General features: G+C 42.2%; 1 protein-coding gene across 2 annotated transcripts in view; it reads left to right on the top strand.

Annotated features, from left to right (window-relative positions):
* The window catches only part of LOC119661690 (protein bunched, class 2/F/G isoform), a 121505-nt gene extending 116561 nt beyond the window's left edge, over positions 1-4944 (top strand). For both annotated transcript variants that reach the window (XM_038071136.1, XM_038071135.1), the window contains exon 4: positions 2925-4944. In XM_038071136.1, the coding sequence (XP_037927064.1) occupies positions 2925-3149 (225 nt within the window). In that variant the 3' untranslated portion in view covers positions 3150-4944. The remainder of the gene's footprint in view (positions 1-2924) is intronic.
* The last annotated feature ends 9228 nt before the right edge of the window (positions 4945-14172 follow it).

Raw genomic sequence — 14172 nt, 5'->3', positions numbered from 1 at the left:
TGGAAGTGTTCAGTTTTACTTCTAGAGATAGCTCTTCAGACTCAGGCCGGTTAATGCTACGTTGACTGCGTCTCCTGGCTTTAAGGCAAAGTTTATGAGGTTCTTCGATTTCGGCATTCCATCAGAAGTTGGGCATTCGTTTCTTGAGTACAGTGCGGCGGGGCATGGAAGCGTCACACGTTTTTTTGCATCTTTTCAAGAACCTGCGTCACCTTTTCTTCTACGTTTCCCACCAGTATTGCTTTTTGCAGAAGTATTTCCGCGGACATTTGCTTCTCAAGTATTTTTGATGTCTAACCCGCTACTGAAGTTTTCTTGATTCGTTTTGCTCCTGTCCTACGCTCCGTTTGGAGGATGATAGTTTGATGGTCACTGTGCGTGTATTCCTCGCCCACCTGCCGTTGGAGATCCTTAGATAATGTATCGCTAACAAACGTAAGATCTATCACCGATGCCATATCCCGTCAATTGGCGCCACCAATATTTGCTAGAACGACATTCAGACGTGAAAATACTTCAAGCAATATGCGATCCCTAGCATTTGTTTCGCATCTACCCCAATCTTCGGCCCAAATGTTAAAATCGCCTGCTATTATTATTGGGTTGTGGCGGCTTGCTTCGGAAGGTAATTTTTCCCTCATCAGTACGAATTCATCTAACATGAGGCTTGGCGCAGTGTAGCGTCTTCTGAGCTATTGCTCTTGCTGCTTCTGTCTGATACAAAGACACCACTGTGGAAATCTTTCTAATATTAGCATGTAATGGCAACGTCAATTTCATTTTCAAGCACGCTTTGAGAGAGCAATTTCTGAGTTGCCTAGCAATGGTTTAAATTCAGCTGTAGGAACTTCATTTACGAAAAGCTGAAATCTGACATCTGTAAGTGTCTGTGATATGGTCGATGCTACCCTCCTGTGTTTCTCTGCATAGCAGGCATTTGGGATTCCAAATTCTATTTTTTGGCAATATGCTCTTCTTCTTCGCATCTTGCGCACAACTTAGATCTATCATACTTGCTTGAACAGTTTCTAGATATTTGTCAAAATTTCAGGCATTTGAAACACCTCTTTGACGATATCTATTTTCCCAGTCGACATCTGAACCAGCCGACACGGATTTTGCCAAAAGCAATAGCCTTTTCCGCTGCTTCGAATGGTAAGGCTATTGTGGCCATCTGAGTACCACCGTATGCATTACGGAGCCTTATCACATTACAGACTCAAGGATCGAATCTAGCCCCAGTTGAGTCTTTAAGGCCTCGCAGATTTTCGCTTTTATGGTGATCTCATCTAGGTCCTTGCATTCAATAAGCATTGAGTCCTGGCTCGCCTTTACTTCCGCTGTTTTGACCAGTGACGACTCGGTCTTCTTATATAAATCGTGGGATTTATTCTCCCCAAGCCTAAACTTAAGGAGCAAATCGCCTTTCTGCGTGCGTCTTACTGGTTCACGTATTCACCCAGGCTCAGGCCAACTGACTGCAACTGTCTGTCTTCACTTTCCGCAAAATTTCCGTATATATCAGCTCGATTGTGGATTTTATAATCAGCGCATCTGGCCGCGACCTCTTTTGCGGCCTACCTTTTCTCTCTACTTTAGTCCAATTAGAGTCACTGACGCATATCTCCTGATGGTTCGGTGGACTTTCACCGGATATGTTTGCCGATTGCATCTGTTGTGTTTTACCCTTCTTGCGCTTTGGAGTTCTCTCTTGGGATTCTCTATTAGTGTCCCTATGCCGTTTGCGGGGTTCTATTATTTCTTTTTCGTCTCGAATGTGATCCACTAGTAGGTTATCAGCTCTAGTCCGAGTTCCAATCAATTGTATTGTCTGTCCGTCTGTCATACACATTTTTCTCGGAGACAATTGCAGCAATTGACACCAAATTTGGTGGAAAGGTGGGAACTGTGTGTGTGATATCTACGTCGCATTTAAGTGGGAGGGGGGTCCCGTACATGCAAAAGGGGGATGTCAATTTTTTTTCTTCATCAAATATAGTCATGTGGGGTATCCAATGAAAGGTCTCGGTTAATACTTTTCGAAGCCGGTCTTAGTTTTAGAGACTTTGAATGTCAAATACACCAAATGTTTCATACCTGAACCGTCCAGTTTCCGGTTTTCCGACTTATTTAGAGCTATATATGTAAACTTAACATTGTCTTCTTCCCCCAATTGCTCCCATTTTTTCTCGAAAGATCTCAGGCAACCACACCGACTCTTTCGGGTTTGATAATAACATTCTCTGATAAAATCTCAACTTTGCCGGGTCTAATCTCTTCCAGATTACATATCACGATCTTATCAAATCCGATTAGCTTGAAATTTGTATTGGTTTTTTCCATAATTAGCCTATTTCAATGCATCAAGTGGAATTTTGTAATCTTGTTGAGTTTTATTACTTTATTTTTGTGCGTGTTTACTTGGTAGACTTCATGGCATTACTTTGAATTTAGATTCATCTTGCAATTGAAGAGGTCATTCCGATTTTCAAGACGACAATCTGTCTGTCTGTCTAGCTCGTGCGCTAGTTTTGTTATCATATCGTAAAATTGTTTGGTAATGGAGAGAATTGGTGTACTCGTCAAAAGTTTGGTAGGTTTTTGGGTAATGTTCTTAGGTACAAAGATCGGGGTGTTTACGTGATAAATAGAGTCAATGTTGCCCTTGTTGGTGCAAGAATTTTTATTATTTTTTAGTACTTGAGGAAAAGACCTCTGAAAGCTAGCGATAGTTTCCAGTGAGTCGAAGGGGGCGTTTTCATAATATGAATTTGAAAGGATGAAACTAAATTTGCACGTCTGGAGGGGGAGTGTCTCTGAATCAGGGGATCATCTTTAACTTTTTGTTGTTACACTAAACAAAATAGATAATCTTTTCGGTGAACGTAAAGACTGATGCCAGGATATTGTTCTTAATTTTTCAGGATCTTGTGAAATCTCATTTGATGATTGCTGTCCGGGAAGAAGTGGAAGTCCTTAAGGAGAAAATCGCCGAACTGATGGATCGTATTAATCAATTGGAATTGGAAAACACAATACTTAAAGCTAACGTATCACAGGAAACATTATCGCAATTATCAGCAACAATGCAAACGGCTTCAGCAAAACCTCCGCCGAATCCCAACACAAGCAACGGACCTATCTCATAATTAGGAAACTATTTAAATTGTGACATGCAATTGTCGCTAGATCGAATTTTCGGATATACAACAACCACTCTTATTAGGATCGGATGCTTAATCAAGTAGAATATTAAGCGAACATTGATATGACTAACTAAAGTGTAGCCAGATGACTAATAACTACTCCTTGTGTATTGCGTAGTTGATATCCTATTTTCGAGGATTTCCTTTTATTTCACAAAAGCATGTCGTATATTACTACAAAACACACCATCAATTCGTCCAGTGTTAACGGATGGATGTTTGTTTGCATGAGAATGTGCGGAATAATTCACAAGTGGGCTTGGAAGCGACCATAACTCATAATACAACACACAGAAGACAACAGGGCTTCGCTCCGTGCGAGTGATTCACATAACATATTCAAGTTTACGAGGAACAAAAGTGAAATATCCCCCGCAGGATACCCAAAATAAAAAAAAATGTGATAATTTGCAAATGTAACTAAAATGAAATTTAACGAGTAATATATTTTTTTACAAGATAATTTTCTTAAACGGAGAAGCATAAACATATGTAATGATTTACTGTAAATAGAAAGCGCATTATTACATACTGTAAAAACCGAGGAGGGAGGGGGCAGCGTTTGCAGACTGTGAAGAAGGCCCGACTGAAGTTGAATGGGCGCAGTTCGACTCGGAGTCACGGGTTGACCCCGTCGGGATCCTACTTGATTCTGCAAAGCCGTTGCGATTTCGGGAGGAATAGGAAATATTGTTATTCGCCACGCGCGACCAATTATGTAAAATATTTTATTTATTACTGTAGTAGCTTTACGCAGAATTATTTTTATCAAGAACCATTTTACAAGATGTAAAAATGAAATACATGAAGTACGCATAGTGTAAAAACAGCTGACAGTTCAAATGATTAAACGCTGAACGAATTCTCTATAGAAAAAAAGATATGAATAGATCATATTTCATAATCCTATATAACTATATAGCATGGTAATATTTAATATCTACACATAACAACTAATACTCTGACGTATTAAGCACCGCCAACAGTTTCATTACACTACTCGTCCTCAATCATTCGCAAGATACAAGAACGCAGCCGTATCTGAATCATTGGCAAACTGTGCGAGTAATTTTTCATTAATTTTCCATTACATAAATAAACAAAAAAGAAAATTGTTAGTAGATACCGAGTTCCAACAATAGTTCTTAAGCAAGTAATCTAAATGGAATTATGCAAATACATAAACTCGAAGAGACATATATATGTAGTCGTACTGTCTTCATTTCGTTTCTCTTCTTTTTTTTATCGTTAATTTATCAAACTATAGTATATAAAGCAGAGATAAAGACGAAAGATAAACCTAACAAGCAGAATAAACACTTAAAGGTACGGTTAAGTGTGGATTAAGTACACTAATCTCCTTTCATACACACACACACACATACATCGCTGTCCCTTGAAAGCGAAATCAGAAAAATTAACAAAACCACATGGAAAAAATATTTAAAAATAAATTTAAAAGATGAAAAACAACAATTGTTACATAATTAAATTGAAATGAATTGAAAGCCAAACCATTGAAAAAGATAAAGGCGCTATTTAGCTTTGCATTGACAACCAATATCTAGCACTAAACTTACTCTTCAATCGTGGATTTTAGAGTTAGACCGTATTAAGTCCATATAAGTATGATGGTAAGCTTTTAGGACTGAAATTGTTATTGTGATATTTGTTTATTTTTAGTGAAATAAAATGGAAAATTTTCAATTTCATTTCGAAATCCTAAAAAAACAAACACTCAAAATTTTTCTTTCGGACTATGCACATTTTGGAATTGATTTTAGAAAAAAAAACAAAAAACAAAAATGGGTTTAATACAGGACTAGCTCTGGGTAGAAGGTTTAGGAAGTTGTCTCCTCTTCTGGAAGGTTGCAATCCTCTCGATCAGACCGTAGCAGGGTTCGGATGTTCAAAATACCCGTGAGGTCTTCACTTGTGTTTCAATCTTGTGTTTAAGTCATCACCTCGGTATGATCCTTTGAACGATTGATTTGGCTGAATTTGTATGTATGATTGCGAAATACCTGTAAGTTCCTAAAGCTTTTTTTCTTGTAGGATTCTTGGTTCTTTTGTTTTTTTCATTAAATTATCGTTTGACGAATTTGGCTGATTTTTTTGAGTGCTTTCTGAGCGCATTTAGGAACTTGTTTCTCAATTGGAGGTGTGCCTCCTATTTTTTATTTGTCTCACTGTGTGCTTAGCGCAGTTTAAAAAGTGGTAAAAAAACTTAAATGGCGAACGCAAACAAAACGAACGAGGAGAATTAGCTGGCTGCGTTTATATGCATCATGAAATTGCGTCGCTGGTCCCAACTCCCAGCGAAAGACGCAGCAAGGGCTGAAATACCCGACGAGACATCGGGATGCGCAAACAGAGAAGAAAACTCGCAAAGGGATGCGGCATCTGCAACGGAGAAGGGAACCTAGACAGTACCACGCAGTGCAATAGTTGTGGAAAGAGGCACAGTGAGAACTACCAAAACTAACCAAATGGTTTCGAATATAAGGCAAGTGGGAGCGCTGTCAACTACTCCGGCGAAAGCTGAAGAGGAAAGGCTCCTTAAGAAATGTGCGACGGTTGTGAAGCGCATGCCAGCTGCGACGGTCCTCCAGTAAAAAGTCAGCAAAAGGGTGAAAAACAGACTGATGGAGTTGGAATAGCTCCTGGACAGAATTTCATATTATAGGCGGACATGGAGAGTAAGAGAAAATGCGCGGCAAGCAGGAAACCACCGCGCCTCCCGATGAGAAATACTGCGAGTGCCAAACGGATAACATACGGTCCATTGTAGGGCGAACGGGCGAAAAAAAGAAGGGAGGGAGGGGCATTTAGAGGAGATTTCACTCAGGCTCTCTCCAGGGCTTAAAAGAAGAAGGCGAAGAGGGACATGAGAGGAGAATACGCCGAGTCATCAGAAAAACCTCTGCTTAAAATTACGGCGGACACGAAAATAAAAGTTGGGGAGACGAAAGAGTACCAGACCGCCAGCTCTACTTATTAAGGGGTTATATACAGTTAGAAGGCCGAAAAAAGCCAATTTTCCAGAATTTTTTTTGAGAAACATTTTAAAGTTATTGATCTAAATATTTGAACATATATTATGGTATCTTTTAGCAATATTTTCAGACTTAAAACTAGTAAAAATATTTATTTGGACAGGAGCTATAGCTGATCTCCGGAAGCTCCTCTCAAAAAAGACGTTTTGCGGTGACCACTATATCACTGAACTGGAACCTTTGAAATTAAAAAACCAAACAGATTTCGTTAAAGTAATGTTAAATCTAGTAATTAATCGAAGGAATAAGCAAAATAAATTTTTTTGACAAAATGGTGGTTTCTAGAAAAAAAAATTGATTTTCGGCCAAAATTTCGGCCTTAAATTGTTTATAAAAAAAAAAGTATTAATCGGCAAGATAAAATCTTCGATCAATTACTAAAAAATATATTTAAGAAGCTTGTGTCAAAATTTGAGATCAATCGGTGTAGCCATTTTTGAGTAATGTTGGTCACCGACTTTGAAAACACCATTTTGAGAAAAACGCGTTTAAAGTTTGAAAAGCACTTTACATAAGATGAAAAATTTTTTTTTTCAACTTACATGGAGTCGTCTATTCCAGGACCATATAATAAACCCTCCGTCACTTCGGCAGCTTCTAATAACTCGAGCTGATGTTGTCTGCGAGCCATTCTTCCATCTCGGGTGCTCTCACGCGCTCTGATATCGGAAATGGTCACGCGCTGCTCATATTCTTTTTCAGCATATGAATGCGCATTGGGTCCAAGTGTGATTCCTATTGCCTTCATATAATATAATAGTGATGCCATTCCTTAGCCCACAAAATTTTGCTACACCTTTTAACCCTAATCCGAGGACTCTCATGACAAATAAAAATCGTTGATTTATTTCATAAGAGTGCGCGACAAAAGGACTAGAATTTATGTTACGATCTGCACACTTATCACACAGCAAAACAATTTTAAAACCAAGTCCTCGTCCAGAAGCAGTTTGAAACTTCACATTTCGGTACAGGTCTTACATTTCACATATTCAGAAATTGCTGCAAACACTGTTATACAATTTAAAATGCGATACTCAACAGACGGATCACGCGGAACTGAGATTTCCTCTTGTTCTTTTTAAATTTTTTTGCCGAGGCACTGAAACTACTTTCATCCGTTTCGGCTGTTTTTGGATTAAAAACATTTTTTCGCTTTTTTGGTCTCGACTCACGTATTCGAGATTTTCTCATTTCTCTAGAAGCCTTCATTTTCAAATTACAAGTAGAATTTTAACGAACTCACAAGTTTACTGTTTGGATTAGCTGCTTATAGTGACTACCACTCTTAAATATTTTCCAGTTTGGGGAGAGCAAAATTAAAATTTACCTTTCAGGTATAAAAACGACAATAACACACTGATGTTTTACCCATCTAAATACATTAGAAGGGAACATTTAGAATAGGTAGGTGCACAAAAGGGACACAGCGTTCCAGGTAAGCGCTGCCGCTCCGGCCTTATGCTTCCAACCGCTCTGAAACGCCTTTTAAAATTTGCATGTAACTTCGAAAATATTCACCGGAACGATATGAAATTTTCTGTGTGTATTCTTAAATATATGTACATTAAGAAAATAAAATAAAAAAAAAATCGTTTTTATGAAAATTCTAACTATATATAACCCCTTAAATCGACGGAAAGAGATAAATAGAGTATAGTCGGAGTTATTCTACTATGCTAAATCCTATCTGATCTCTCTTGGTGACAGGTCCTGCGACAGGTCGACCAAGAAAATGCACAGAATGTCGTTACAAACATGATCATCGGATTGAGTCACAAGCCTCGGAGAAATGCTAGGGCGTCCACCTCAGTCGACGCGGCAGGACGGGCCGCGGTCCTGTCGAGAAATGGGCAAGGGTTCTTGACGCTTGGACGGCGTCAGGACGTAAGCAAGTTAGTCCGCACACAACGAACAAAACAAATACGTGTCTGCACACTAAATGTTGGTACCCTAACTGGAAAGACGGAGGAACTCGCAAGACCCCTTCGGAAAAGGTGCATTGACATCTGGGCTCTGCAAAAAAACTCGATGGTCTGGTGCCAAAAGCTGCGACATTGAACGCGAACGCGGTAAAAATGGCTACAAACTTCTCTATTTTGATAATCCACACACTCAATATGGTGTTGGCATTGCCATCTCAGAGGGTTTCCGTGATGCTATTAAAGAAGTCGAACGATTTGATGATTGGCTGATGAAGCTCACCATTATATCAGCTGATCGCACTATTTACTTCTTCACCGCGTATGTACCACAGACAGGTCGACTTGATGCCGAGAAAGATGCCTTCTGGCAACTTCTCGATGAAAAGACTTGTCACGTGCCTGCTGACGATTACATAATCATTGCCGGCGACCTTAATGGTCATATGGGTGAAAAGGCAGACGGTAACAGGTGCCATGGGGGAAAGGGGTTCGGAGCGCGCAATGAAGTTGGCGAGCGTGTCATCGATTTTGCGGACACCCATGACCTTGTACTTATGAATACATGGTTCATCAAACGATTGTCTCATCTTCCCACATTTTATAGTGGGAACAATAAAACGCAAATCGACTATATTCTCATTAGACGCTAACATTTTACCACTGTCACTGATTGCAAAGATACGTTCCCTATGAGAACATCGGCCGTTGATTGCCCTCCTGCGAATTAAACCACCGATAAAACAGCGTGAGGAACGCACTGGCCCCCCGCGCATTAAATGGTGGTGATTTGGTGAGAAGAAAGAAGAAACGGTCTCACTCGTGCGGTTGCCAACCATTACGAATGTGGAAGAATCATGGAACCAAATGAAAGACACGATCCACAAAGCGGCCTCTGCAACCCTCGGGGTCACCAAGCCGGGTAAGCGGTACATCAACCGAGATACTTGGCTTTGGAATGATGATGTTGAAATGAAGGTCCGTGAAATGAAACGCCTCTACCACAAATTTCTCGACGATAAAACCTGCTAATTGGCAAATTTATAAGAATGCCAACCATGAAGCAAAGAAAGTGGTCGCTGTCACCCGAGCGAACCATTTCAAAAATCTTTACAATAAACTGGACACTCGGGATGGCGAGAGAGATCTGTATCGACTTGCTAAAAGCCGTGATGAACGCACACAGGATATCGAACACTTCTGTTGTGTTAATGACAAGAACGGTACTTTGCTTACCAACCGTCGAGCCGCAACGGATAGATGGCGAGAATACTTCGAGCAGATTTCAACTGAAGAATTTGCTCATCCACAATCATTGCCGACATTTGGAGCAGTTCCACCAGTCAGCGCAACTGAAGTCGAGGAGGCAATAAAACAAATGAAATCGGGGCAAGCAACAGGACCTGACGACATCGCATCTGAGCTCTGGAAAGCGAAGAGCTGGGATCCAACACTGTGGCTCAGTGAATTCTTTAACCGGGTTATTCAGGAAGGAAGAACACCATCTGACTGGCAAGAAAGTACCACTGTTCCAATATGGAAAAAGAAAGGTAGTCCAGCAGAATGTTCAAATTACCGTCCGATCCGGTTATTTTCCGTATTCGCGAAATCGTTGAAATAACCGTGAATCAAGCCGGATTTGTCAAGAACTGCGGAACTACTGACGCAATACACGCTGCGCGGTTACTCATGGAGAAACACCGAGAGAAGCATCGCCCTCTTCACATTGCCTTTCTGGATCTAGAGAAAGCGTTTGACCGTGTACCACACGAACTCATCTGGTATGCTTTACGACAACACTTCGTGCCAGAAGAACTCGTGCGCTGGGTTCAATTGCTCTACCACGATCCGAAAAGTAAAGTTCGAAGTATGGCGGGTGTATCAAAACCGCTTCGTGCCTCTGTTGGAGTTCATCAAGGAAGTGCCCTCTCACCACTCCTCTTTGTCCTTGTTGTGGACACCGTCACACGGGATATCCAACGTCCAGCGCCCTACACACTGCTTTATGCAGATGATGTTTTCCTAGCATCTGATAACAAAAATGATCTCGAGCATCTTGTTCAAAAATGGAATGATCGCCTCATGCGACACGGTCTCAGATTGAATTTAAACAAAACTGAATTTTTGACGACCGATCCCCATGAAACAGGCACAATCACTGTCAGCGGCAGTGATCTGCCCAGAACTGAGCGATTTAAATACCTCGGGTCAACGCTATCAGCCAATGGAGAGCTGCGTTATGAAATTGCTTCACGCATTAACGCAACCTGGATGAAGTGGCGTTCCACAACTGGTGTCCTTTGTGATCGACGTATCAACGAACGTCTCAAATCTAAAATTTACCGCAATGTCGTCCGTCCAGTCGCTCTCTATGGTTCTGAGTGTTGGCCGACCATAAAAGACAATGAACGGCGTCTTGCGGTAATGGAGACGAAGATGCTACGTTGGACTAGTGGCGTCACACTTTTAGATCACATCCGAAATGAGGATATCCGCGATCGTTATGGGGTTGCACCGATCGTGGAAAAGTTGCGAGAGAGGCGTCTTCGATGGTATGGTCACGCAATTCGTGCAAACGAGAATTCACTTGCCAAAATTGGTCTGAACATCGAAGTCGATGGTAAACGACCAAAAGGCAGACCTAAGCAACGGCTTGATACGCTGGATGGGTATTTGAAAGCCTCGAGATTGCACCCAGATCAGGCATTCGATAGAACCAAATGGCGAAACCGATCACGACGAGCCGACTCCGCTTGTGAACGGGACAAAGGCTGAAGAAAAAGAAGATTTGACGTCGGATACCAGTTGGCTCAGCTGTGAATGAGTACCTGAGTCAAATCAGGGTAATAAGTTCGGGCGAGCGCAATGTTGACCACATTGCCTCCTACAGTGTACTGTAGTGTACCGTTACGGTCTTAAATGAACACTTTAAGGCCCTGACCCAATTGGATTGTTGCGCCAATGATTATTATTATTATGGAGAGTAAGAGAAAATCCGCGGGAAGCAGATATAACCGCGCCTCCCGATGAGAAACACTGCGAACGCCAAACGGATAACAGACGGCCCATTGTAGGGCGAACTGGCGAAAAAACGAAAGGAGGGAGGGGCATTTAGAGGAGATTTCACACAGGCTCTCTCCAGGGCTCAAAAGAAGAAGGCGAAGAGGGACAAGAGAGAAGAATACGCCGAGTCATCAGAAAAACCTCTGCTTCAAATTACGGCGGACACAAAAATAAAAGGTTGGGAGACGAAAGAGCACCAGACCGCCAGCTCTACTTATTAAGTCGACGGAAGGCATGACTTTTGCGAAAGTCCTCAGTAAAATCCGTAACAAGGTGAAGCCCGAAGATAGCGGAGCAGAAGTGTCCTCCATTCTTAAAACGAAGGGTGGTGGAGTCCTAGTTGAACTAGGCCCGAGGACAACAAATAGATTTACGTTCTGTGAAACAGTCAAGGGGCTTCTGGAAGAGAAAGCTTTGGTTTTCAGCCTGGAACCCATGTGTTCTCTGGAAATCCGAGACTTTGACTGCCCCACAGAAAAGAACGAGGTAGAAGAGGCCATAAAACGCGAATGTCCGGAGGTAACCAATACCGGGATTGGTATCACATTTGCGAACTTCCGAGGTCAAATACTCGATGTGGTGGAAATTGCAGAGCAATACGCGAGGAAGCTTCTAAACAGCGGGAAAATCAGGATTGGTTGGGTAGTGTGTAGGATACGAATCCGGAACGCGTCAAACAAATGTTGCAGATACTTGGATTATTGGCACACGTCTGCAATCTGTCGGGGACCTGACGGCAAGATGTCGTAAATGTAGTCAGGCAGGCCATAAAGCGAACACCTGCAACGAAAAGGAAAGCTGCGTCCTATGCAGGGACCGTGGCCAGAAGGAAATGAATTGTCGAAAAGACGAGAACATTACTGGTAGTTTTAAACATCGAATCCACCCCAACGATCTGGCGCTCTGGCTACAAGGGAAGAATTCCTGACGTAACCTTTGGGTCGGAGTCACTGGTGGAACAATGGAGTTCTGGAAGACTTCTTGACAAGTAACCATCAATATATTGCCTTCGAAATGTTGAACACGAATTCTCCGGGACAAAAGGGAGCACATGGGTTCAACCTTAAGCCCTTCATATCCTTTAGTGCGACGTGCCGCTATAGCATCATTCAGGGTGTATTGCTTAATTGGGTGGAAGAGAGAATCATTCAACCCTCAGAGTCTAATGTAAAAATAATTAAAGCCCAGAGGTTCACAAGAACTGACAGTGAAAACAAGGAGGTCAAAATACCCACGGCTAATATAAAATAAAACTTTCTGGGAGAAACGCTGCCGGAGTCAGTTATAATTGGGAAACGCTATTTCATAATAGAATAGCAAATCGAAAATTTACACGACCCCTGGGGCGAAAAATAACCAAAAATGAAATGAAATCATTCGCGTGGGTGATGCCTTGATCGAAAGAGGAGGCCGCCCCGATTACGGAAATGCATGAATTTTCTCACTACGATGCCGGGAAGGCGATATATTGCGGAAAATCGGCTGGCCAAAATCCCAGAAAATTGAAAATTTCCACGACCTCCGGATCGAAAAATGAGCAAAAATTAAGAATCGTGGAATTCGCGTGGGTGATGCCTTGATCGAAAGAGGAGACGGCCCCAATCTCGGAAGTGCAAGAATTTTCCCGCTACAACACCGGGAACGCGAGATATTGTGGAAAATCCACCGCAGGAGAGGCTGGCCGAAAGCTAAGAAAATTGAAAATTTTCATGACCCCCGGGTCGAAAAAATGACCAAAAATGAAAAATCGTCGGATTCGGGTGGGCGATGCCTTGATCGAAAGGGGAGACGGCCCCGATTTCGGAAGTGCAAGAATTTTCCCGCCACGACGCCGGGAACGCTAGATATTGTGGAACATCGGCGGCAAGAGAGGTTGGGTAAAATCCCTGAAAATTGAAACTTTCCACGACCCCTGGGTCGAAAAATGACCAAAAATGAAAAATCGTCGGATTCGCGTGGGCGATGAATTGATCGAAAGGGGAGTGTAAGAATTTTCCCACTGATATGCCGGGAACGCGAGATATAGCGGAAAATCGGCCGCGTGAGAGGCTGGCCGAAATCCCAGAAAATTGAAAATTTCCACCATCTTCGGGTCGAAAAAATGGCCAAAAATGAAAAATCATCGGATTCATGCTTCAATTTTCTGGAATTTCCGTCAACCTCTCGGGTGTCGGATTTTCCGCAATATTTCGCGTCGTCGGCATCGTAGCGAAACAATTCTTGTATTTCCGAAATCTGGGTCGATCCGTTTTGATCAAGGTCGGGGCCACGTCGGCATGGCATAAACCCCAATAGAATTGTCGCCCTTTCTCAACGTGATCTTTGCAGTGCGACCCAGGTGCCCGAACGCACCATGGGCCATCTTCTGGGCAACTGTCCCTTCGCACGGTGATCCCTGGACGACATATTCGAGGCTTCGAGCGACCATGGAGCGAAGTAGAATATCTCGACTACACCATCTGTTCCGAGGATAAGCTGCATTTCGAGTGATGGTGGCAATGGAGCTAATACTCCACTGAACAAGTTTCTTAAAGTAGGATACTATCTGCAAAGGATAAGAAGTCCGGCCTCTGCAACTGCATTCCAATGCAACAAAACATGTTGTTACTAAAATCTCTCCCTGTCTTTGCCAAACGCCACCTTCGCTCTGAGAACGGACGAACCCAAAATCGTCATTCGTCCTTGCCTGGGACAGAGATTTCCCTGTGGTACCTGTCGCCTTCTGGGATTTTTCTCCTGAAAACTGTCGAACAACGATGGACGAGTTTTTTCTTTATTATCTGTAGGCAATGATAAGAAGTGTTCGTTTGTTGAACAGAAGAAAAAACCTCAACACCCGCTGATTGTTTCACGCTCTATTTCTGATTAAGAATAAACGTCCCATCGGTGGCTGCCCATTCACAGATAATTGAAAAAGTAGTAAAA

Source organism: Hermetia illucens, chromosome 1, assembly GCF_905115235.1.
Source record: "Hermetia illucens chromosome 1, iHerIll2.2.curated.20191125, whole genome shotgun sequence".
NCBI classification, from domain to species: Eukaryota; Metazoa; Arthropoda; class Insecta; order Diptera; family Stratiomyidae; genus Hermetia; species Hermetia illucens.
The sequence above is the reverse complement of the archived record's forward strand: the minus strand, read 5'-3'. Positions and strand labels throughout refer to the sequence as shown.